The 26,106-nt window shown below is 52.2% G+C and overlaps 1 protein-coding gene across 1 annotated transcript in view; it reads right to left on the minus strand.

The window, feature by feature from the left end:
* Positions 1–712: 712 nt before the first annotated feature.
* LOC142199986 (ranBP-type and C3HC4-type zinc finger-containing protein 1-like) overlaps positions 713–26,106 on the minus strand; it is a 31,927-nt gene continuing 6,533 nt past the window's right edge. The window contains 8 exon segments of the mRNA XM_075269930.1: positions 713–1,313; positions 1,480–1,623; positions 5,040–5,138; positions 6,515–6,694; positions 6,940–7,051; positions 7,478–7,638; positions 25,530–25,703; positions 25,757–25,766. Coding sequence (XP_075126031.1) covers positions 1,233–1,313; positions 1,480–1,623; positions 5,040–5,138; positions 6,515–6,694; positions 6,940–7,051; positions 7,478–7,638; positions 25,530–25,703; positions 25,757–25,766 — 961 coding nt within the window. The 3' untranslated portion in view covers positions 713–1,232.

Genomic DNA, 26,106 nt, shown 5'->3' on the forward strand with positions numbered 1-26,106 from the left:
GGAGGAGAGGCTGCAGAGAAGGGAAGGAGCGGGAAATCAGAAGGAAGAGACGCTGCAGAGAAGGGAAGGAGCGGGAAAGAAAGCTGCAGAGGAGGGAAGGAGCGGGAAATCAGAAGGAAGAGAAGCTGCAGAGGAGGGAAGGAGCGGGAAAGAAAGCTGCCGAGGAGGGAAGGAGCGGGAAATCAGAAGGAAGAGAAGCTGCAGAGGAGGGAAGGAGCGGGAAATCAATAGGAAGAGAGGCTGCAGAGAAGGGAAGGAGCGGGAAATCAGAAGGAGGAGAGGCTGCAGAGGAGGGAAGGAGCAGGAAATCAGAAGGAGGAGAGGCTGCAGAGACGGGAAGGAGCGGGAAATCAGAAGAAAGAGTCTGCAGAGGAGGGAAGGAGCGGGAAATCAGAAGGAAGAGAGGCTGCAGAGGAGGGAAGGAGCGGGAAATCAATAGGAAAAGACGCTGCAGAGGAGGGAAGGAGCGGGAAATCAGAAGGAGGAGAGGCTGCAGAGGAGGGAAGGAGCGGGAAAGAAAGCTGCAGAGGAGGGGGAGTCAGAAGCGGCCATCGTAAGGCAGTTCCATTGTATATCCAGATTCCTGTATTACCGCCTGTACATGGCTCTAATCTGTACAAAGCTGCAGCGTCTTCTACTCCAGTCACATCCAAAGCTCAAGGCCTGATTCTTACACCTCAATGGTTTTAGCTTCAAAAATGATCACAAAAACTGAAGTGAAGCCACATTTATTACTGCCGTGGTTCTTCAGGGGTAACAGGCGAGACCCCCTCCCCCCGAGACATACACAAGGAGTAGTGGGGGGTTCAGGGGCCCTGCATTGTATGGGGGGGGTAATGATTCTATATTTATGGACCAAACCTGAGTCCTGGGGTGCAGACTTTAGTGTCACACAAGGAGTTAAATAGTCCCCTGCATGTACCAATGAGGAAACGATCAGCGGAGTGGCCCCTTTATTCTGGGCTTAGTGGCCGCTCTCATGTGACCCTCCCCCACTTTCTGTACAATAATTGCTGAATCTCAGAATATAAAAGCGCTGGCGCCTGCTCATGGCTTATCAGGTGTCTGTGGCGCCCCCTGTGGTGAGGAGGAGTCATTGCATCTTTCTGCATAGTTTACGGACGGCGCCTCGTTGGTAGTTCCCCCTTCCTGCCAGTAGGAGACGCCATCTTTAGTATTATATACAAGTGTCTCTGAGGTGTATATTGGGTGCACTGCTGCCGCCCTGCTGGTCAGTGACAGTTCTGACACCTGGGATCGCACTTCCTTCCGTTCACATTGCATTGACATCCCCCAGACGTGTCCCCGGGCCCCTGTACACAGAAGAAGAGAGCGGTCAGTAAAGTCAGCAAGATGGCGGCTTGTGTCACATGGTGTCTGAGCAGGACAAGGAGAAAGCCCCGCCATTTCCTCCCCTTAGAGGGGGCGCTGTGTGTGTCTGTACAAGGGGAGGAGTCTCTGCACCAGGCCCCACCTTACCTGTGGCCCCCAGCGAGGGCCCTTGGTGACCCAGCAGATCTCGGTCTGGCACATGGTACAGCGGATCCAGTCGCAGCCGTCCTTCTTCTGGACGATGATCTTACAGGCCGGGCAGTACATGGCCTCCCCCGTCTGCACCAGGGTCTGCGGGCACAAGAAGGCTCAGGTGACGGCTCCAGGGCTCACTGACTCCCCCTACAGGCACCTCATACAATCACACTGAGGTGGGGAGAGAAGTCTACTGTGGTCTGTATACACCTGCACACACCAGGACCGGCAGACGCCTCTCACACACCAGGACCGGCAGACGCCTCTCACACACCTGCACACACCAGGACCGGCAGACGCCTCTCACACACCAGGACCGGCAGACGCCTCTCACACACCTGCACACACCAGGACCGGCAGACGCCTCTCACACACCAGGACCGGCAGACGCCTCTCACACACCTGCACACACCAGGGCCGGCAGACGCCTCTCACACACCTGCACACACCAGGACCGGCAGACGCCTCTCACACACCTGCACACACCAGGACCGGCAGACGCCTCGTACACACCTGCACACACCAGGACCGGCAGACGCCTCTCACACACCTGCACACACCAGGACCGGCAGACGCCTCTCACACACCTGCACACACCAGGACCGGCAGACGCCTCGTACACACCTGCACACACCAGGACCGGCAGACGCCTCTCACACACCTGCACACACCAGGACCGGCAGACGCCTCGTACACACCTGCACACACCAGGACCGGCAGACGCCTCTCACACACCTGCACACACCAGGACCGGCAGACGCCTCGTACACACCTGCACACACCAGGGCCGGCAGACGCCTCTCACACACCTGCACACACCAGGACCGGCAGACGCCTCTCACACACCTGCACACACCAGGACCGGCAGACGCCTCTCACACACCAGGACCGGCAGACGCCTCTCACACACCTGCACACACCAGGACCGGCAGACGCCTCGTACACACCTGCACACACCAGGACCGGCAGACGCCTCTCACACACCTGCACACACCAGGACCGGCAGACGCCTCTCACACACCTGCACACACCAGGACCGGCAGACGCCTCTCACACACCTGCACACACCAGGACCGGCAGACGCCTCTCACACACCAGGACCGGCAGACGCCTCTCACACACCTGCACACACCAGGACCGGCAGACACCTCTCACACACCTGCACACACCAGGACCGGCAGACGCCTCTCACACACCAGGACCGGCAGACGCCTCTCACACACCTGCACACACCAGGACCGGCAGACGCCTCGTACACACCTGCACACACCAGGACCGGCAGACGCCTCTCACACACCTGCACACACCAGGACCGGCAGACGCCTCGTACACACCTGCACACACCAGGACCGGCAGACGCCTCTCACACACCTGCACACACCAGGACCGGCAGACGCCTCTCACACACCAGGACCGGCAGACGCCTCTCACACACCTGCACACACCAGGACCGGCAGACGCCTCTCACACACCAGGACCGGCAGACGCCTCTCACACACCTGCACACACCAGGACCGGCAGACGCCTCTCACACACCAGGACCGGCAGACGCCTCTCACACACCTGCACACACCAGGACCGGCAGACGCCTCTCACACACCTGCACACACCAGGACCGGCAGACGCCTCTCACACACCTGCACACACCAGGGCCGGCAGACGCCTCTCACACACCTGCACACACCAGGACCGGCAGACGCCTCGTACACACCTGCACACACCAGGACCGGCAGACGCCTCTCACACACCTGCACACACCAGGACCGGCAGACGCCTCTCACACACCTGCACACACCAGGACCGGCAGACGCCTCTCACACACCAGGACCGGCAGACGCCTCGTACACACCTGCACACACCAGGGCCGGCAGACGCCTCTCACACACCTGCACACACCAGGACCGGCAGACGCCTCGTACACACCTGCACACACCAGGACCGGCAGACGCCTCTCACACACCTGCACACACCAGGACCGGCAGACGCCTCTCACACACCAGGACCGGCAGACGCCTCTCACACACCTGCACACACCAGGACCGGCAGACGCCTCGTACACACCTGCACACACCAGGACCGGCAGACGCCTCTCACACACCTGCACACACCAGGACCGGCAGACGCCTCGTACACACCTGCACACACCAGGACCGGCAGACGCCTCTCACACACCTGCACACACCAGGACCGGCAGACGCCTCTCACACACCAGGACCGGCAGACGCCTCTCACACACCTGCACACACCAGGACCGGCAGACACCTCTCACACACCTGCACACACCAGGGCCGGCAGACGCCTCTCACACACCTGCACACACCAGGACCGGCAGACGCCTCTCACACACCTGCACACACCAGGACCGGCAGACGCCTCGTACACACCTGCACACACCAGGACCGGCAGACGCCTCTCACACACCTGCACACACCAGGACCGGCAGACGCCTCGTACACACCTGCACACACCAGGGCCGGCAGACGCCTCTCACACACCTGCACACACCAGGACCGGCAGACGCCTCTCACACACCTGCACACACCAGGGCCGGCAGACGCCTCTCACACACCAGGACCGGCAGACGCCTCTCACACACCTGCACACACCAGGACCGGCAGACGCCTCGTACACACCTGCACACACCAGGACCGGCAGACGCCTCTCACACACCTGCACACACCAGGACCGGCAGACGCCTCTCACACACCTGCACACACCAGGACCGGCAGACGCCTCTCACACACCTGCACACACCAGGACCGGCAGACGCCTCTCACACACCAGGACCGGCAGACGCCTCTCACACACCTGCACACACCAGGACCGGCAGACACCTCTCACACACCTGCACACACCAGGACCGGCAGACGCCTCTCACACACCAGGACCGGCAGACGCCTCTCACACACCTGCACACACCAGGACCGGCAGACGCCTCGTACACACCTGCACACACCAGGACCGGCAGACGCCTCTCACACACCTGCACACACCAGGACCGGCAGACGCCTCGTACACACCTGCACACACCAGGGCCGGCAGACGCCTCTCACACACCTGCACACACCAGGACCGGCAGACGCCTCTCACACACCTGCACACACCAGGGCCGGCAGACGCCTCTCACACACCTGCACACACCAGGACCGGCAGACGCCTCGTACACACCTGCACACACCAGGACCGGCAGACGCCTCTCACACACCTGCACACACCAGGGCCGGCAGACGCCTCTCACACACCTGCACACACCAGGACCGGCAGACGCCTCTCACACACCTGCACACACCAGGACCGGCAGACGCCTCTCACACACCTGCACACACCAGGACCGGCAGACGCCTCTCACACACCTGCACACACCAGGACCGGCAGACGCCTCTCACACACCTGCACACACCAGGGCCGGCAGACGCCTCTCACACATTTCCTGCTCCAGCCATGTCCTGTATAGTCCCTGGATCCTGCACACTCGGCTCCCTTGCTCACAGTATTAGTCACATGACCCTCACCTTCAGCATGTCACTGGTCTGTTTGGCGGCCGCGTCATTCTGAGCTCGGATACGCAGATCGTCCTGGTATTCTTTACAGTTCATCCCATCATGTATGGCCTGAAGAGGGGGAGGTGTGTGAACAGGCGACATTACTGAACCTAACGGCTGCAACACCACACACCCCCCAGTGCTGCCCCCTCCAGGCCAACCCCTTCATCTACAATACACCCCAGTGCTGCCCCCTCCAGGCCAACCCCTTCATCTACAATACACCCCAGTGCTGCCCCCTCCAGGCCAACCCCTTCATCTACAATACACCCCAGTGCTGCCCCCTCCAGGCCAACCCCTTCATCTACAATACACCCCAGTGCTGCCCCCTCCAGGCCAACCCCTTCATCTACAATACACCCCAGTGCTGCCCCCTCCAGGCCAACCCCTTCATCTACAATACACCCCAGTGCTGCCTCCTCCAGGCCAACCCCTTCATCTACAATACACCCCAGTGCTGCCTCCTCCAGGCCAACCCCTTCATCTACAATACACCCCCAGTGCAGCCCCCTCCAGGCCAACCCCTTCATCTACAATACACCCCCAGTGCAGCCCCCTCCAGGCCAACCCCTTCATCTACAATACACCCCAGTGCTGCCCCCTCCAGGCCAACCCCTTCATCTACAATACACCCCCAGTGCAGCCCCCTCCAGGCCAACCCCTTCATCTACAATACACCCCCAGTGCTGCCCCCTCCAGGCCAACCCCTTCATCTACAATACACCCCAGTGCTGCCCCCTCCAGGCCAACCCCTTCATCTACAATACACCCCAGTGCTGCCCCCTCCAGGCCAACCCCTTCATCTACAATACACCCCAGTGCTGCCCCCTCCAGGCCAACCCCTTCATCTACAATACACCCCAGTGCTGCCCCCTCCAGGCCAACCCCTTCATCTACAATACACCCCCAGTGCAGCCCCCTCCAGGCCAACCCCTTCATCTACAATACACCCCCAGTGCAGCCCCCTCCAGACCAACCCCTTCATCTACAATACACCCCCAGTGCTGCCCCCTCCAGGCCAACCCCTTCATCTACAATACACCCCAGTGCTGCCCCCTCCAGGCCAACCCCTTCATCTACAATACACCCCCAGTGCTGCCCCCTCCAGGCCAACCCCTTCATCTACAATACACCCCCCAGTGCTGCCCCCTCTAGGCCAACCCCTTCATCTACAATACACCCCCAGTGCTGCCCCCTCCAGGCCAACCCCTTCATCTACAATACACCCCCAGTGCTGCCCCCTCCAGGCCAACCCCTTCATCTACAATACACCCCCCAGTGCTGCCCCCTCTAGGCCAACCCCTTCATCTACAATACACCCCCAGTGCTGCCCCCTCCAGGCCAACCCCTTCATCTACAATACACCCCCAGTGCTTCCTCCTCCTGGCCCCTCTCTTCATCCACCAATACCCCCTTCCCAGTGCTGCCCCCTCCTGGCCCTGTACCTTACAGATCAGACAGTTCTGGGCTTCACATATAGGACATATAAACTCATTGACGGAGTCTTCGTAGATGCACCAGCCCTTACAGTCGGCCGTACGGCAGTGGTAGCTGTTCTGGCTCCTGCTCTCCGCCACCACCAGGCCGCGCTCCAGGAATCGGGTGTACTCGTCCGCCGAAACCAACTGCAGGCAAAGAAAGCAAATATAGGATGGGGGAAAACGGGTGTAAGTGGGGGGCACATTAGACCGTGCCCCTCCCCCATAGTGCTGCAGATATGGTGCTATCAGAGGGTCACTCAGCGCCAGGTCTGGACGCAGGTTTTTGGAGATGCGCCCCGGCCCTCGTGGCCCCTCCTCTTTGTTGTGCCCCCACTGACCCCTCTACTTCACCACAGATGCCCCCTCTGCGGGGTGTTAGGGCCACTCACCGCTCGGACCTCTCTCTCCTGCAGCTTCCGGTCGCAGGCGTATACATCATCCCGAAATGGACAGGACACCTCGGGGTCCTCGCAGCAGTTCACCACTTGGCGCAGACAGTCCCTGAAGGAGAGTCAGACGATGGATGAGAACAATCCTCTAAAGACACGACCACGGCCATCTTATATCTAATACCCAGGCTGGGGGATGCTCTAGTCACACCCTAAGCTGCAACAAGTTCTGTATGGCATGTTAGTACAGCAGAACCACACAATTAGGATTGCAGGTTGGGTTGTGAGCGGAGTATGAATGCAGATTGGGAGGTTACTAGAGTATAGGATATAACAGCAGTACAGACGGCAGGTTTGGTTATAGCTGAAGTATAAGAGACAGAATTGTGATTGCAGCTTTGAATGTGACTAGAGCATGTGTCTTCTAATCTCTGATCCACTGATGATGACCCTGGTACAGATGGGCAGAGGCCGGACAATGATGGGGCACGGCAGGATGATGGCTATAGTAGTCCTAGGTCTCATAGTCCACACCTACCTACAGAAACTATGCAGACACTCGCGCAGCAGGACCCCGGCCCCCGCGGGGACGTCAGTGTAGCAGATTCGGCACTCGATAGGCTCCTGGTTGGGGATCAGAACCTCGTTGTCCAGTTGTAGGAGGTGCAAGAAGTTCTGCAGCCGCTCCTCCTCCAGAGCCTGAGAAGACAAAGGCAAACAGTACAATACCGGCTCTGCTACATCACACATGGCGGCTCACTACGGGATCCGGAACCTTCTACACATCACTACCGGCTCTGCTACATCACACATGGCGGCTCACTACGGGATCCGGAACCTTCTACACATCACTACCGGCTCTGCTACATCACACATGGCGGCTCACTACGGGATCCGGAACCTTCTACACATCACTACCGGCTCTGCTACATCACACATGGCGGCTCACTAGGGGATCCAGAACCTTCTACACATCACTACCGGCTCTGCTACATCACACATGGCGGCTCACTGCGGGATCCGGAACCTTCTACACATCACTACCGGCTCTGCTACATCACACATGGCGGCTCACTACGGGATCCGGAACCTTCTACACATCACTACCGGCTCTGCTACATCACACATGGCGGCTCACTACGGGATCCGGAACCTTCTACACATCACTACCGGCTCTGCTACATCACACATGGCGGCTCACTAGGGGATCCAGAACCTTCTACACATCACTACCGGCTCTGCTACATCACACATGGCGGCTCACTGCGGGATCCGGAACCTTCTACACATCACTACCGGCTCTGCTACATCACACATGGCGGCTCACTACGGGATCCGGAACCTTCTACACATCACTACCGGCTCTGCTACATCACACATGGCGGCTCACTACGGGATCCGGAACCTTCTACACATCACTACCGGCTCTGCTACATCACACATGGCGGCTCACTACGGGATCCGGAACCTTCTACACATCACTACCGGCTCTGCTACATCACACATGGCGGCTCACTAGGGGATCCAGAACCTTCTACACATCACTACCGGCTCTGCTAAATCACACATGGCGGCTCACTGCGGGATCCGGAACCTTCTACACATCACTACCGGCTCTGCTACATCACACATGGCGGCTCACTACGGGATCCGGAACCTTCTACACATCACTACCGGCTCTGCTACATCACACATGGCGGCTCACTGCGGGATCCGGAACCTTCTACACATCACTACCGGCTCTGCTACATCACACATGGCGGCTCACTACGGGATCCGGAACCTTCTACACATCACTACCGGCTCTGCTACATCACACATGGCGGCTCACTACGGGATCCGGAACCTTCTACACATCACTACCGGCTCTGCTACATCACACATGGCGGCTCACTAGGGGATCCAGAACCTTCTACACATCACTACCGGCTCTGCTACATCACACATGGCGGCTCACTGCGGGATCCGGAACCTTCTACACATCACTACCGGCTCTGCTACATCACACATGGCGGCTCACTACGGGATCCGGAACCTTCTACACATCACTACCGGCTCTGCTACATCACACATGGCGGCTCACTGCGGGATCCGGAACCTTCTACACATCACTACCGGCTCTGCTACATCACACATGGCGGCTCACTGCGGGATCCGGAACCTTCTACACATCACTACCGGCTCTGCTACATCACACATGGCGGCTCACTGCGGGATCCGGAACCTTCTACACATCACTACCGGCTCTGCTACATCACACATGGCGGCTCACTACGGGATCCGGAACCTTCTACACATCACTACCGGCTCTGCTACATCACACATGGCGGCTCACTACAGGATCCGGAACCTTCTACACATCACTACCGGCTCTGCTACATCACACATGGCGGCTCACTACAGGATCCGGAACCCTCTACACATCACTACCGGCTCTGCTACATCACACATGGCGGCTCACTACAGGATCCGGAACCTTCTACACATCACTACCGTCTCTGCTACATCACACATGGCGGCTCACTACAGGATCCGGAACCTTCTACACATCACTACCGGCTCTGCTACATCACACATGGCGGCTCACTACAGGATCCGGAACCTTCTACACATCACTACCGGCTCTGCTACATCACACATGGCGGCTCACTACGGGATCCGGAACCTTCTACACATCACTACCGGCTCTGCTACATCACACATGGCGGCTCACTGCGGGATCCGGAACCCTCTACACATCACTACCGGCTCTGCTACATCACACATGGCGGCTCACTGCGGGATCCGGAACCTTCTACACATCACTACCGGCTCTGCTACATCACACATGGCGGCTCACTACGGGATACGGAACCTTCTACACATCACTACCGGCTCTGCTACATCACACATGGCGGCTCACTACAGGATCCGGAACCTTCTACACATCACTACCGGCTCTGCTACATCACACATGGCGGCTCACTACAGGATCCGGAACCTTCTACACATCACTACCGGCTCTGCTACATCACACATGGCGGCTCACTGCGGGATCCGGAACCTTCTACACATCACTACCGGCTCTGCTACATCACACATGGCGGCTCACTACAGGATCCTGAACCTTCTACACATCACTACCGGCTCTGCTACATCACACATGGCGGCTCACTACAGGATCCGGAACCTTCTACACTTCACTACCGGCTCTGCTACATCACACATGGCGGCTCACTACGGGATCCTGAACCTTCTACACATCACTACCGGCTCTGCTACATCACACATGGCGGCTCACTACAGGATCCGGAACCTTCTACACTTCACTACCGGCTCTGCTACATCACACACGGCGGCTCACTACGGGATCCAGAACCTTCTACACATCACTACCGGCTCTGCTACATCACACATGGCGGCTCACTGCGGGATCCGGAACCTTCTACACATCACTACTGGCTCTGCTACATCACACATGGCGGCTCACTGCGGGATCCGGAACCCTCTACACATCACTACCGGCTCTGCTACATCACACATGGCGGCTCACTGCGGGATCCGGAACCTTCTACACATCACTACCGGCTCTGCTACATCACACATGGCGGCTCACTACAGGATCCGGAACCTTCTACACATCACTACCGGCTCTGCTACATCACACATGGCGGCTGTACGGGGCAGGTTTGGATGTGACTGGAGTATAACAGGAGGATTTATGAGACAGCGATGGGTTTTGTACATTCGGCCCCGCAGCTCGTGTAGGTACAGTATTGGCCAAAAGTATTGCCCCCCCCCCCCCCCTGCAATTCTGTCAGATAATACTCGTGTTCTTCCAGATAATAATTACAATCACAAATTCTTTGGTATTTTCTTCATTTAATTTGTCTTCAATAGAAAACCACAAAAAGAATTGTCAAAAAGCCAAATTGGATATAATTCCACACCAAACATAAAAAAGGGGGTGGACAAAAGTATTGGCACTGTTTGATAAATCATGTGATGCTTCTGTAATTTGTGTAATTAACAGCACCTGTTACTTACCTGAGGCACCTAACAGGTGGTGGCAATAACTAAATCACACTTGCAGTCAGTTGAAATGGATTAAAGTTGACTCCACCTCTGTCCTGTGTCCTTGTGTGACCACATTGAGCATGGAGAAAAGAAAGACCGAAGAACTGTCTGAGGACTTGAGAAGCAAAATTGTGAGGAAGCCTGAGCAATCTCAAGGCTACAAGTCCATCTCCAAAGCCCTGAATGTTCCTGTGTCTACCGTGCGCCGTGTCAGTAAGAAGTGTAAAGCCCATGGCACTGTGGCTAACCTCCCGAGATGTGGACGCAAAAGAAACATTGACCAGAGATTTCACCGCAAGATTGTGCGGATGGCGGATAAAGAACCTCGACTAACATCCAAACAAGTCCAAGCTGCCCTGCAGTCCGAGGGTACAACAGTGTCACCCCGTACTATCCAGCGTCAGCGTCTGAATGAGAAGGGACTGTATGGTAGGAGACCCAGGAAGACCCCACTTCTTACCCACAGACAGAAGCCAGGCTGGAGTTTGCCAAAACTTACCTGAGAAAGCCAAAACCGTTCTGGAAGAATGTTCTCTGGTCAGAGGAGACAAAAGTAGGAGAAGGCCTCAACATAGAGATTACAGGGAAAAAGAGAAGAAGACGCCCCCTACAGTCAGACATGGCGGAGGTCCCTGATGGTTTGGGGTTGCTTTGCTGCCTCTGGCACTGGACTGCTTGACCGTGTGCATGGCATTATGAAGTCTGAAGACGACCAACACATTGTGCAGCATCATGTAGGGCCCAGTGTGAGAAAGCGGGGTCTCCCTCAGAGGTCAGGGCTCTTCCAGCAGGACAAGGACCCAAAACACACTTCAGGTCAGCACTAGAAAATGGTGGTGAGAGAAAGCCCTGGAGACTTGTAAAGTGGCAGCAATGAGTCCAGCCCTGAATCCCATAGAACACCTGTGGGGGAGGGGGAGAGATCTCTTGGTGGCAGTTTGGAGAAGGCCCCCTTCACATCTCAGGGGGGACCCCGAGCAGTTTGCCAAAGAAGAAGGGTCTAAGATTCCAGCAGAGCCTTGTAAGAAACTCATTGCTGGTTAGCGGAAGCGGTTGTGCGCAATTATTGTGTCTAAAGGTTGTGCGACCAAGTATTAGGCTGAGGGCGCCAATACTTCTGTCCACACCAGTTCTGGAGTTTTGTGTAAAATGATCAATGATGTGACTTTTTTTTCTTTCTCTTTTGTGTTTTTTCATTGCAAAATAGTATAGTATATAGCAGGGGTCGGCAACCCCTGGCACGTGAGGCATATTTTGCTGGCACGGCAGCCAGCCTGCAACTTTCATAAACTAAATTGAGAGAGAGCGCCCCTTCAGTGCTCTGGTAGAGCTGCGGTGTAGGACACGCCCCCTTCTCTCCCTGCCCACCAATCAGAGGTGAGCCTCTCACTGCACAGGATAAGGGCTCCCTGGAGCTGCTGCTACATGTGAGGAGGAGCTCCTGCCGTCTGCAGCCTGAGGAGGAGAAGCAAAGTGAAAGTAAAAACACCAGGTACGTGTGTGTTACTAACTATTCTCATGAATGTCAGGCATTTGGGGTTATTACTTTAGTGTTAGTAACCCCTATGTGCCTCACATTAATAGCAGTTAACCCCATCATGTCCCTCACATTAACCCTGTGTGGCTCACATAAGGGTTACTGATATGTGAGAGATATGGAGGTACTAATAAGGGACCTATATAATGATGTTCACTTATTACCTCCATATGTCTCACATATCCATGCCCCTTATGTAAAGCACACAGGGGGTTAATGTGAGGGACATGATGGGGTTAACTGCTATTAATATGAGGCACATTGAGTTGTAACCTGCAATGCACATGACCAGACTCTTTATCTACAACTGCGAATAAAGTACAGACCTATATATTTCAATTGACCCGTATATACTGCCATTCTTTTTGTGTCTGTGTATCTGGGCCAAATTGAAGAACTGAAAACTATGGAGCAGGTCCTATATCTGTCCTATACATCCCCTATATGTGTCCTATACATCCCCTATGTCTGTCCTATACATACCCTATATCTGTCCTATACATCCCCTATATGTGTCCTATACATCCCCTATGTCTGTCCTATACATACCCTATGTCTGTCCTATACATCCCCTATGTCTGTCCTATACATCCCCTATGTCTGTCCTATACATCCCCTATGTCTGTCCTATACATCCCCTATGTCTGTCCTATACATCCCCTATGTCTGTCCTATACATCCCCTATGTCTGTCCTATACATCCCCTATATGTGTCCTATACATCCCCTATGTCTGTCCTATACATCCCCTATATCTGTCCTATACATCCCCTATATCTGTCCTATACATCCCCTATGTCTGTCCTATACATCCCCTATATCAGTCCTATACATCCCCTATATCTGTCCTATACATCCCCTATATCTGTCTGCATTTGCAGCCCTGTCAATTCATTTTTAACATATAGGTCAGTGAAAACCACATGCGTGCCATTTGTATGCAGGAGGCCTAAGGCCGAGGCCCCACGTTGCAGAAACGCAGCATTTTTGTTGCAGATTTTGATGCGGTTTATTTCAACCAAAGCTAAAAATGGCTACAGAAGGAATGGGAAATATATAGGGAGCTTCTTATACGTTTCCCTTTTGCTCAATCCACTCCTGGTTTAGGCTCAGAAAAACACAGCAAAATATGTAACAAAAAAAGCTGCATTCCAACAATGTGGGGCCCTTAGGCTAAAGCCCCACGTTGCAGAAACAGCTTTTTTTCGTTGCGGATTTTGCTGGTTTTTTTGAGCCGAAGCCAGGAGTAGATTGAGCTGGAGGGAGACGTATAAGAAGCTTCCCATATATTTCCCATTCGTTTTCTCGCCATTCTTGGCTTTGACGGAAAGAAAAACGCAGCCAAATCTGCAATAAAAAAAGCTGCATTTTTGTAATGTGGGGCCTCGGCCTTAGTGTGATTCTATTGGGTGGTGACACTGTAACTAGATGCAATTATAGCCAAATCCAGTCCCGGGCACCAGTGCGGCCACTTTGTTGTAAGTGTGACCCCGATTAATTCCTGGCTGGGGTTTTGCTGTTACTGCACCGCCAGGAACTAAAAGTGACTGAAATTAATCTGCGTTTCACTTAGGGAGCGTTCACACTACCGTTGGTGTCCGACAGCTAGTGTCCACTGCTAATGTCTGTTCAGAATCTTGTGCGGCCATTAGCAGCGGACACTAGCTGTGTCTGTGACATTTTGCATTGATTTAAATGGACATCGGGTGCATTCGTTTACTGTTCATGGGTGTCCTTAAGTGTCCGTTCCCAAAGATGTCCGACTTTTCAAGCGGAAAGAAAAACCTACATGTCGGGTTTTGCTGTCCGCTTGAAAAGTCGGACATCTTTGTGAACGGACAGTTAAGGACACCCACGAACAGTAAAAGAACGCACCCGGTGTCCGTTTACGGTAAATCAATGCAAAATGTCACGGACACAGCTAGTGTCCGCTGCTAATATCCGCACAAGATTTTGAACAGACATTAGCAGCGGACACCGACGGTAGTGTGAACGCTCCCTTACAGAAAACTGAAGTTACTAACGGCCAAGGACTGGATGGCGCATACAGGTACATTGTGTGTCGCCCCCTACAGGTATGACCTCACTCTGCTCCCAGTCACATACATTACCACTAATTGTGGGTTACACATGTACTTACATTGCTTCTAAAGGAAAAGCACATGTGTATCCAGGCAAATAGTGGTAAGCACATGTGGCTGGGAGCGCAGTATGACAGCACCCCTATGTTGTGCTATATGACTTTAGTGTAGGTGTCGTCAGCTTTACAATTATTGCCCGGCACTCCGAGGACCTAATCTTTGATTTTTTAATTTAAATCGGCACGCCGAACAGAAAAGGTTGCCTACCCCTGGTATATAGTATAGTATATAAGTGACACAGGGTATATACAGTATAAGTATCGCCCCCTGCAGTCCAGTCAGATAATCCTCGCTGTCCCCCCGATAATGATTACACAGCACAAACTCTTATATAGTATATAAGTGACACAGGGTATATACAGTATAAGTATCGCCCCCTGCAGTCCTGTCAGATAATCCTCGCTGTCTCCAGATAATGATTACACAGCACAGACTCTTATATAGTATATAAGTGACACAGGGTATATACAGTATAAGTATCGCCCCCTGCAGTCCTGTCAGATAATCCTCGCTGTCCCCCCGATAATGATTACACAGCACAGACTCTTATATAGTATATAAGTGACACAGGGTATATACAGTATAAGTATCGCCCCCTGCAGTCCTGTCAGATAATCCTCGCTGTCCCCCCGATAATGATTACACAGCACAGACTCTTATATAGTATATAAGTGACACAGGGTATATACAGTATAAGTATCGCCCCCTGCAGTCCTGTCAGATAATCCTCGCTGTCCCCCAGATAATGATTACACAGCACAAACTCTTATACTGTATATACCCTGTGTCACTTATATACTATATAAGAGTCTGTGCTGTGTAATCATTATCTGGGGACAGCGAGGATTATCTGACAGGACTGCAGGGGGCGATACTTATACTGTATATACCCTGTGTCACTTATATACTATATAAGAGTCTGTGCTGTGTAATCATTATCTGGGGGACAGCGAGGATTATCTGACAGGACTGCAGGGGGCGATACTTTTGGCCAGCACTGTATCAGTGTATAGACGGGCGGAGGCGACTTCCTGCCTCTGAGGTTTCCCCTCGTGGTCAGACGCCCCGGACACGTCTCAGAAACACAAGATGGGGAAGAAATAAGAAGAAAACCTGCAGAGGACGACATCACCGCCATTATATGGGGAGACTTTATAGTCACATACTGTACCCGTGTCCCTAAACATTATACCCACATACTATACACATGCACCTATATATTATACATACTGTACACATGTACCTACACATTATACCCATATACAATACATATATACACACACATATCGGAATGAATTGTTCTCCTCCCACCCCAGGTCTCCCCTCCTTACAGCCCGGGGTCTCCTCTTGGCTTTCCCCCTCTCCAGCAGACACTTGGCATTGAGCACTATGATCCCCGGCTGGTGCGGTTACATCTACCCTGCGAGTCTCGTACCGCTGCGGTTTGGTGAAGGGCTAGGCCTATGCCAGGCTGATGCCCCCCCGGCCGGACATGGAGACTACACACCGCATAGTAATGGAGCCAACGAATAAAACATTCTGTGTCAGTAGAAACTGCTTTATTCCTTATTGCAGAAGTTACAGATTAATGAACAATATAACCTGAGTGACAGGAGGCAAATACCTGAGAGTCGTCTCCACGGACCGCACACCGCGACCTGACCGCACACTGCGACACCTGTCACATTCTGATATAAAGTGCATGAAGCCTAAAGGGAAACTCCACCTGTACACGACACGCTGCAGCAAGATACAGGCCCCGGACATCCGCCATACAGTCACACCCGGAGCTGCAGACACGTATATACTGTATACATCTACATGCTGGTGCGGAGCTCTACATACGCCTACGTGGCGGCACGTCATCAGAAACATGGTGATGTAACAGAGGAGCGCGGGCGGCAACAAGAACATCCACAGGATACCGGACTGAAGGGGTCACCAGACCCCAAACATTATAGCCCCGCCCTCAGCCCTGCCCCCACCCTAATAATCAAAGAACATTATAATAATACGGAATATCCTGAGAATCTCCTACTGGACGCAGAGAGGCGTTCCGATTCTGGCTGTGCCGCAGCGTCTCTGACTATACCAATACGGCGCTTCTTGTCTAGCTACAGCACAGCTTGGGGGCGCTATGTTATACATCTGCTTCACCCCCTCCGTGTGTGCGTCATGTTAGGGGGCGCCATCACGCGGCTGCACCATTGTTCTACGGGGGACAGAGCAGAGTCCCTGATGGCGACACCTGTGGAGTTCCCCTTTAAGACCGCCGTGCCTCCTCAGACTCCTCCCCCTGCTCCATAACAATAAGCTCATTAACACCAAGTCTCTAATGAAGAGTCTTTTTGTTCGATGCTCCGCCCACAAGGCAGCGCTGTAATGTTCCCCCGAGCACACTGGGGGCAGCGAAGACGTCCGAACCGATGATGTCATCGCCAAGAGTCCTGAGGGAGACGATGATGACGCGGCGACTACGGAATCAGAGTAAAACCCTCCAGGGAGTCTCCGCTCGACTCGCGCTGTGTCGGGGGCGCCGCCGCTGCTGCCACTTCTCTTCTTCCTTTTTCCTGGAGAAAGAAAGAAGAGAAGAGGTTTCCGTCATAAAATGGGGCAATCCCCAAATATTAAGGGGGGTATCTGGGGGAGGGAAGAAATATGGCGTCGTCAGAAGGAAATAATTGTCAGCTGAGTGTACATGTATATAGAGGGGTCAGGGGGAATAGCTGTCAGCTGAGTATACATGTATATAGGGGGAGTCAGGAGGAATAGCTGTCAGCTGAGTGTACATGTATATAGGGGAGTCAGGAGGAATAGCTGTCAGCTGAGTGTACATGTATATAGGGGAGTCAGGAGGAATAGCTGTCAGCTGAGTGTACATGTATATAGAGGGGTCAGGGGGAATAGCTGTCAGCTGAGTGTACATGTATATAGAGGGGTCAGGAGGAATAGCTGTCAGCTGAGTGTACATGTATATAAGGGAGTCAGGAGGAATAGCTGTCAGCTGAGTGTACATGTATATAGAGGGGTCAGGGGGAATAGCTGTCAGCTGAGTGTGTACATGTATATAGAGGGGTCAGGAGGAATAGCTGTCAGCTGAGTGTACATGTATATAAGGGAGTCAGGAGGAATAGCTGTCAGCTGAGTGTACATGTATATAGGGGAGTCAGGAGGAATAGCTGTCAGCTGAGTGTACATGTATATAGAGGGGTCAGGAGGAATAGCTGTCAGCTGAGTGTACATGTATATAGGGGGAGTCAGGAGGAATAGCTGTCAGCTGAGTGTACATGTATATAGGGGGAGTCAGGAGGAATAGCTGTCAGCTGAGTGTACATGTATATAGAGGGGTCAGGGGGAATAGCTGTCAGCTGAGTGTACATGTATATAGGGGGGTCAGAAGGAATAGCTGTCAGCTGAGTGTACATGTATATAGAGGGGTCAGGAGGAATAGCTGTCAGCTGAGTGTACATGTATATAAGGGAGTCAGGAGGAATAGCTGTCAGCTGAGTGTACATGTATATAGAGGGGTCAGGGGGAATAGCTGTCAGCTGAGTGTACATGTATATAGAGGGGTCAGGGGGAATAGCTGTCAGCTGAGTGTACATGTATATAGGGGGATCAGGGGGAATAGCTGTCAGCTGAGTGTACATGTATATAGGGGGGTCAGAAGGAATAGCTGTCAGCTGAGTGTACATGTATATAGGGGGAGTCAGGGGGAATACCTGTCAGCTGAGTATACATGTATATAGGGGGAGTCAGGAGGAATAGCTGTCAGCTGAGTGTACATGTATATAGGGGAGTCAGGAGGAATAGCTGTCAGCTGAGTATACATGTATATAGGGGAGTCAGGAGGAATAGCTGTCAGCTGAGTGTACATGTATATAGGGGGAGTCAGGGGGAATACCTGTCAGCTGAGTGTACATGTATATAGAGGAGTCAGGAGGAATAGCTGTCAGCTGAGTATACATGTATATAGGGGGAGTCAGGAGGAATAGCTGTCAGCTGAGTGTACATGTATATAGAGGGGTCAGGGGGAATAGCTGTCAGCTGAGTGTACATGTTTATAGGGGGGTCAGGAGGAATAGCTGTCAGCTGAGTATACATGTATATAGGGGGAGTCAGGAGGAATAGCTGTCAGCTGAGTGTACATGTATATAGAGGGGTCAGGAGGAATAGCTGTCAGCTGAGTGTACATGTTTATAGGGGGGTCAGGAGGAATAGCTGTCAGCTGAGTATACATGTATATAGGGGGAGTCAGGAGGAATAGCTGTCAGCTGAGTGTACATGTATATAGGGGGAGTCAGGAGGAATAGCTGTCAGCTGAGTGTACATGTATATAAGGGAGTCAGGAGGAATAGCTGTCAGCTGAGTGTACATGTATATAGAGGGGTCAGGGGGAATAGCTGTCAGCTGAGTGTGTACATGTTTATAGGGGGGTCAGGAGGAATAGCTGTCAGCTGAGTATACATGTATATAGGGGGAGTCAGGAGGAATAGCTGTCAGCTGAGTGTACATGTATATAGGGGAGTCAGGAGGAATAGCTGTCAGCTGAGTGTACATGTATATAGGGGGAGTCAGGAGGAATAGCTGTCAGCTGAGTGTACATGTATATAGGGGAGTCAGGAGGAATAGCTGTCAGCTGAGTGTACATGTATATAGGGGGAGTCAGGAGGAATAGCTGTCAGCTGAGTGTACATGTATATAGGGGGAGTCAGGAGGAATAGCTGTCAGCTGAGTGTACATGTATATAGGGGAGTCAGGAGGAATAGCTGTCAGCTGAGTGTACATGTATATAGGGGGAGTCAGGAGGAATAGCTGTCAGCTGAGTGTACATGTATATAGGGGAGTCAGGAGGAATAGCTGTCAGCTGAGTGTACATGTATATAGGGGGAGTCAGGAGGAATAGCTGTCAGCTGAGTGTACATGTATATAGGGGGAGTCAGGAGGAATAGCTGTCAGCTGAGTGTACATGTATATAGGGGGAGTCAGGAGGAATAGCTGTCAGCTGAGTGTACATGTATATAGAGGGGTCAGGAGGAATAGCTGTCAGCTGAGTGTACATGTATATAGGGGGGGTCAGGAGGAATAGCTGTCAGCTGAGTGTACATGTATATAAGGGAGTCAGGAGGAATAGCTGTCAGCTGAGTGTACATGTATATAGGGGGAGTCAGGAGGAATAGCTGTCAGCTGAGTGTACATGTATATAAGGGAGTCAGGAGGAATAGCTGTCAGCTGAGTGTACATGTATATAGAGGGGTCAGGGGGAATAGCTGTCAGCTGAGTGTACATGTATATAAGGGAGTCAGGAGGAATAGCTGTCAGCTGAGTGTACATGTATATAAGGGAGTCAGGAGGAATAGCTGTCAGCTGAGTGTACATGTATATAGGGGAGTCAGGAGGAATAGCTGTCAGCTGAGTGTACATGTATATAGGGGGGTCAGAAGGAAATAATTGTCAGCTGAGTGTACATGTATATAGAGGGGTCAGGGGGAATACCTGTCAGCTGAGTATACATGTATATAGGGGAGTCAGGAGGAATAGCTGTCAGCTGAGTGTACATGTATATAGGGGGAGTCAGGAGGAATAGCTGTCAGCTGAGTGTACATGTATATAAGGGAGTCCGGAGGAATAGCTGTCAGCTGAGTGTACATGTATATAGAGGAGTCAGGAGGAATAGCTGTCAGCTGAGTGTACATGTATATAGGGGAGTCAGGAGGAATAGCTGTCAGCTGAGTGTACATGTATATAGGGGAGTCAGGAGGAATAGCTGTCAGCTGAGTTTACATGTATATAGGGGAGTCAGGAGGAATAGCTGTCAGCTGAGTGTACATGTATATAGGGGAGTCAGGAGGAATAGCTGTCAGCTGAGTGTACATGTATATAGGGGGATCAGGGGGAATACCTGTCAGCTGAGTGTACATGTATATAGGGGAGTCAGGAGGAATAGCTGTCAGCTGAGTGTACATGTATATAGGGGAGTCAGGAGGAAAAGCTGTCAGCTGAGTGTACATGTATATAGGGGGAGTCAGGAGGAATAGCTGTCAGCTGAGTATACACGTATATAGGGGAGTCAGGAGGAATAGCTGTCAGCTGAGTATAACATGTATATAGGGGGGTCAGGAGGAATAGCTGTCAGCTGAGTGTACATGTATATAGAGGAGTCAGGAGGAATAGCTGTCAGCTGAGTATACATGTATATAGGGGGGTCAGGAGGAATAGCTGTCAGCTGAGTATACATGTATATAGGGGGGTCAGGAGGAATAGCTGTCAGCTGAGTGTACATGTATATAGGGGAGTCAGGAGGAATAGCTGTCAGCTGAGTTTACATGTATATAGGGGAGTCAGGAGGAATAGCTGTCAGCTGAGTTTACATGTATATAGGGGAGTCAGGAGGAATAGCTGTCAGCTGAGTGTACATGTATATAGGGGAGTCAGGGGGAATACCTGTCAGCTGAGTATACATGTATATAGGGGGGTCAGGAGGAATAGCTGTCAGCTGAGTATACATGTATATAGGGGAGTCAGGAGGAATAGCTGTCAGCTGAGTATACATGTATATAGGGGAGTCAGGAGGAATAGCTGTCAGCTGAGTGTACATGTATATAGGGGGAGTCAGGGGGAATACCTGTCAGCTGAGTGTACATGTATATAGAGGAGTCAGGAGGAATAGCTGTCAGCTGAGTATACATGTATATAGGGGGAGTCAGGAGGAATAGCTGTCAGCCTGAGTGTACATGTATATAGAGGGGTCAGGGGGAATAGCTGTCAGCTGAGTGTGTACATGTTTATAGGGGGGTCAGGAGGAATAGCTGTCAGCTGAGTATACATGTATATAGGGGGAGTCAGGAGGAATAGCTGTCAGCTGAGTGTACATGTATATAGGGGGAGTCAGGAGGAATAGCTGTCAGCTGAGTGTACATGTATATAAGGGAGTCAGGAGGAATAGCTGTCAGCTGAGTGTACATGTATATAGAGGGGTCAGGGGGAATAGCTGTCAGCTGAGTGTGTACATGTTTATAGGGGGGTCAGGAGGAATAGCTGTCAGCTGAGTATACATGTATATAGGGGGAGTCAGGAGGAATAGCTGTCAGCTGAGTGTACATGTATATAGGGGAGTCAGGAGGAATAGCTGTCAGCTGAGTGTACATGTATATAGGGGGAGTCAGAGGAATAGCTGTCAGCTGAGTGTACATGTAATATAGGGGAGTCAGGAGGAATAGCTGTCAGCTGAGTGTACATGTATATAGGGGGAGTCAGGAGGAATAGCTGTCAGCTGAGTGTACATGTATATAGGGGGAGTCAGGAGGAATAGCTGTCAGCTGAGTGTACATGTATATAGGGGGAGTCAGGAGGAATAGCTGTCAGCTGAGTGTACATGTATATAGAGGGGTCAGGAGGAATAGCTGTCAGCTGAGTGTACATGTATATAGGGGGGGTCAGGAGGAATAGCTGTCAGCTGAGTGTACATGTATATAAGGGAGTCAGGAGGAATAGCTGTCAGCTGAGTGTACATGTATATAGGGGAGTCAGGAGGAATAGCTGTCAGCTGAGTGTACATGTATATAGGGGGAGTCAGGAGGAATAGCTGTCAGCTGAGTGTACATGTATATAAGGGAGTCAGGAGGAATAGCTGTCAGCTGAGTGTACATGTATATAGAGGGGTCAGGGGGAATAGCTGTCAGCTGAGTGTACATGTATATAAGGGAGTCAGGAGGAATAGCTGTCAGCTGAGTGTACATGTATATAAGGGAGTCAGGAGGAATAGCTGTCAGCTGAGTGTACATGTATATAGGGGAGTCAGGAGGAATAGCTGTCAGCTGAGTGTACATGTATATAGGGGGTCAGAAGGAAATAATTGTCAGCTGAGTGTACATGTATATAGAGGGGTCAGGGGGAATACCTGTCAGCTGAGTATACATGTATATAGGGGAGTCAGGAGGAATAGCTGTCAGCTGAGTGTACATGTATATAGGGGGAGTCAGGAGGAATAGCTGTCAGCTGAGTGTACATGTATATAAGGGAGTCCGGAGGAATAGCTGTCAGCTGAGTGTACATGTATATAGAGGAGTCAGGAGGAATAGCTGTCAGCTGAGTGTACATGTATATAGGGGAGTCAGGAGGAATAGCTGTCAGCTGAGTGTACATGTATATAGGGGAGTCAGGAGGAATAGCTGTCAGCTGAGTTTACATGTATATAGGGGAGGTCAGGAGGAATAGCTGTCAGCTGAGTGTACATGTATATAGGGGAGTCAGGAGGAATAGCTGTCAGCTGAGTGTACATGTATATAGGGGGATCAGGGGGAATACCTGTCAGCTGAGTGTACATGTATATAGGGGGAGTCAGGAGGAATAGCTGTCAGCTGAGTGTACATGTATATAGGGGAGTCAGGAGGAAAAGCTGTCAGCTGAGTGTACATGTATATAGGGGGAGTCAGGAGGAATAGCTGTCAGCTGAGTATACACGTATATAGGGGAGTCAGGAGGAATAGCTGTCAGCTGAGTATACATGTATATAGGGGGGTCAGGAGGAATAGCTGTCAGCTGAGTGTACATGTATATAGAGGAGTCAGGAGGAATAGCTGTCAGCTGAGTATACATGTATATAGGGGGGTCAGGAGGAATAGCTGTCAGCTGAGTATACATGTATATAGGGGGGTCAGGAGGAATAGCTGTCAGCTGAGTGTACATGTATATAGGGGAGTCAGGAGGAATAGCTGTCAGCTGAGTTTACATGTATATAGGGGAGTCAGGAGGAATAGCTGTCAGCTGAGTTTACATGTATATAGGGGAGTCAGGAGGAATAGCTGTCAGCTGAGTGTACATGTATATAGGGGAGTCAGGGGGAATACCTGTCAGCTGAGTATACATGTATATAGGGGGGTCAGGAGGAATAGCTGTCAGCTGAGTATACATGTATATAGGGGAGTCAGGAGGAATAGCTGTCAGCTGAGTGTACATGTATATAGAGGGGTCAGGGGGAATAGCTGTCAGCTGAGTGTACATGTATATAGGGGGATCAGGGGGAATAGCTGTCAGCTGAGTGTACATGTATATAGGGGGGTCAGAAGGAAATAATTGTCAGCTGAGTATACATGTATATAGGGGAGTCAGGAGGAATAGCTGTCAGCTGAGTGTACATGTATATAGGGGGAGTCAGGAGGAATAGCTGTCAGCTGAGTGTACATGTATATAGGGGGAGTCAGGAGGAATAGCTGTCAGCTGAGTGTACATGTATATAGAGGGGTCAGGGGGAATAGCTGTCAGCTGAGTGTACATGTATATAGGGGAGTCAGGAGGAATATCTGTCAGCTGAGTGTACATGTATATAGGGGGGGTTAGGAGGAATAGCTGTCAGCTGAGTGTACATGTATATAGGGGGGTCAGGAGGAATAGCTGTCAGCTGAGTGTACATGTATATAGGGGGAGTCAGGAGGAATAGCTGTCAGCTGAGTGTACATGTATATAAGGGAGTCAGGAGGAATAGCTGTCAGCTGAGTGTACATGTATATAAGGGAGGTCAGGAGGAATAGCTGTCAGCTGAGTGTACATGTATATAAGGGAGTCAGGAGGAATAGCTGTCAGCTGAGTGTACATGTATATAGGGGGAGTCAGGAGGAATAGCTGTCAGCTGAGTGTACATGTATATAAGGGAGTCAGGAGGAATAGCTGTCAGCTGAGTGTACATGTATATAAGGGAGTCAGGAGGAATAGCTGTCAGCTGAGTGTACATGTATATAAGGGAGTCAGGAGGAATAGCTGTCAGCTGAGTATACATGTATATAGGGGAGTCAGGGGGAATACTGTCAGCTGAGTATACATGTATATAGGGGGGGTCAGAGGAATAGCTGTCAGCTGAGTATACATGTATATAGGGGGGTCAGGAGGAATAGCTGTCAGCTGAGTATACATGTATATAGGGGAGTCAGGAGGAATAGCTGTCAGCTGAGTGTACATGTATATAGAGGGGTCAGGGGGAATAGCTGTCAGCTGAGTGTACATGTATATAGGGGGATCAGGGGAATAGCTGTCAGCTGAGTGTACATGTATATAGGGGGGTCAGAAGGAAATAATTGTCAGCTGAGTATACATGTATATAGGGGAGTCAGGAGGAATAGCTGTCAGCTGAGTGTACATGTATATAGGGGGAGTCAGGAGGGAATAGCTGTCAGCTGAGTGTACATGTATATAGGGGGAGTCAGGAGGAATAGCTGTCAGCTGAGTGTACATGTATATAGGGGGAGTCAGGAGGAATAGCTGTCAGCTGAGTGTACATGTATATAGGGGGAGTCAGGAGGAATAGCTGTCAGCTGAGTATACATGTATATAGGGGGAGTCAGGAGGAATAGCTGTCAGCTGAGTGTACATGTATATAGGGGGAGTCAGGAGGAATAGCTGTCCGCTGAGTGTACATGTATATAGGGGGAGTCAGGAGGAATAGCTGTCAGCTGAGTATACATGTATATAGGGGGAGTCAGGAGGAATAGCTGTCAGCTGAGTGTACATGTATATGGGGGAGTCAGGAGGAATAGCTGTCAGCTGAGTGTACATGTATATACGGGTGTCAGTGGAATAGCTGCCGGCTCAGTTCTAAAATACAAAGGTAAAAGGTCACTCTCTGACCTCTGACCTGTGGCGGTCCTTTACTGCTGTTCTGGAATAGTTTTCATGAACTAATAAGCTCAGAATCTGTTATGACCCAGATACATGCGATATATAATGTTATACTCCAGTCACCTCCAGAGCTGCATTCAGTGTTACAAGGATTTCGGGGCTGTAATGCCTGCAGTGCATTCTGGGAGCCCCTAGAACATGTTATGGGGGTTGGGCTGACACCAGAGCGCAGCGGCGGCTCCTCACCTTCTTGTACTGCTGGTCGTTGTCCTTCTCCAGCTGCAGCCTGCGCCGCTCCTTCTCGTCCGGTTTATATTCCTCCGGTATTACATAACCTGCGGGCCGGTCGGCACTGCACATCTCACAGCCGGGGCGGGTGGGCTTATTGATGAAGGTGCACTGGGGGCAAGACCAGCCGGGCTGGGGGCAAAGACATGGCATGAGAGGGGGCAACACAGGATGGGGGCTTCTACTCTAGCAGGGCTACCCCCCCTCCCCCAGGACCCCTCTATTCCCCCCCTCCTCCAGGCCCCTCTATCCCCCCCTCCCCCTCCCCCAGGCCCCTCTATCCCCCCCCTCCCCCTCCCCCAGGCCCCTCTATCCCCCCCTCCCCCTCCCCCAGGGCCCCTCTATCCCCCCCCTCCCCCTCCTCCAGGCCCCTCTATCCCCCCCTCCCCCAGGCCCCTCTATCCCCCCCTCCCCCAGGCCCCTCTATCCCCCCCCTCCCCCCAGGCCCCTCTATCCCCCCCTCCCCCTCCTCCAGGCCCCTCTATCCCCCCCTCCCCTCCTCCAGGCCCCTCTATCCCCCCTCCAGGCCCCTCTA

Source organism: Leptodactylus fuscus, chromosome 4 (assembly GCF_031893055.1).
Source record: "Leptodactylus fuscus isolate aLepFus1 chromosome 4, aLepFus1.hap2, whole genome shotgun sequence".
Lineage (NCBI taxonomy): Eukaryota > Metazoa > Chordata > Amphibia > Anura > Leptodactylidae > Leptodactylus > Leptodactylus fuscus.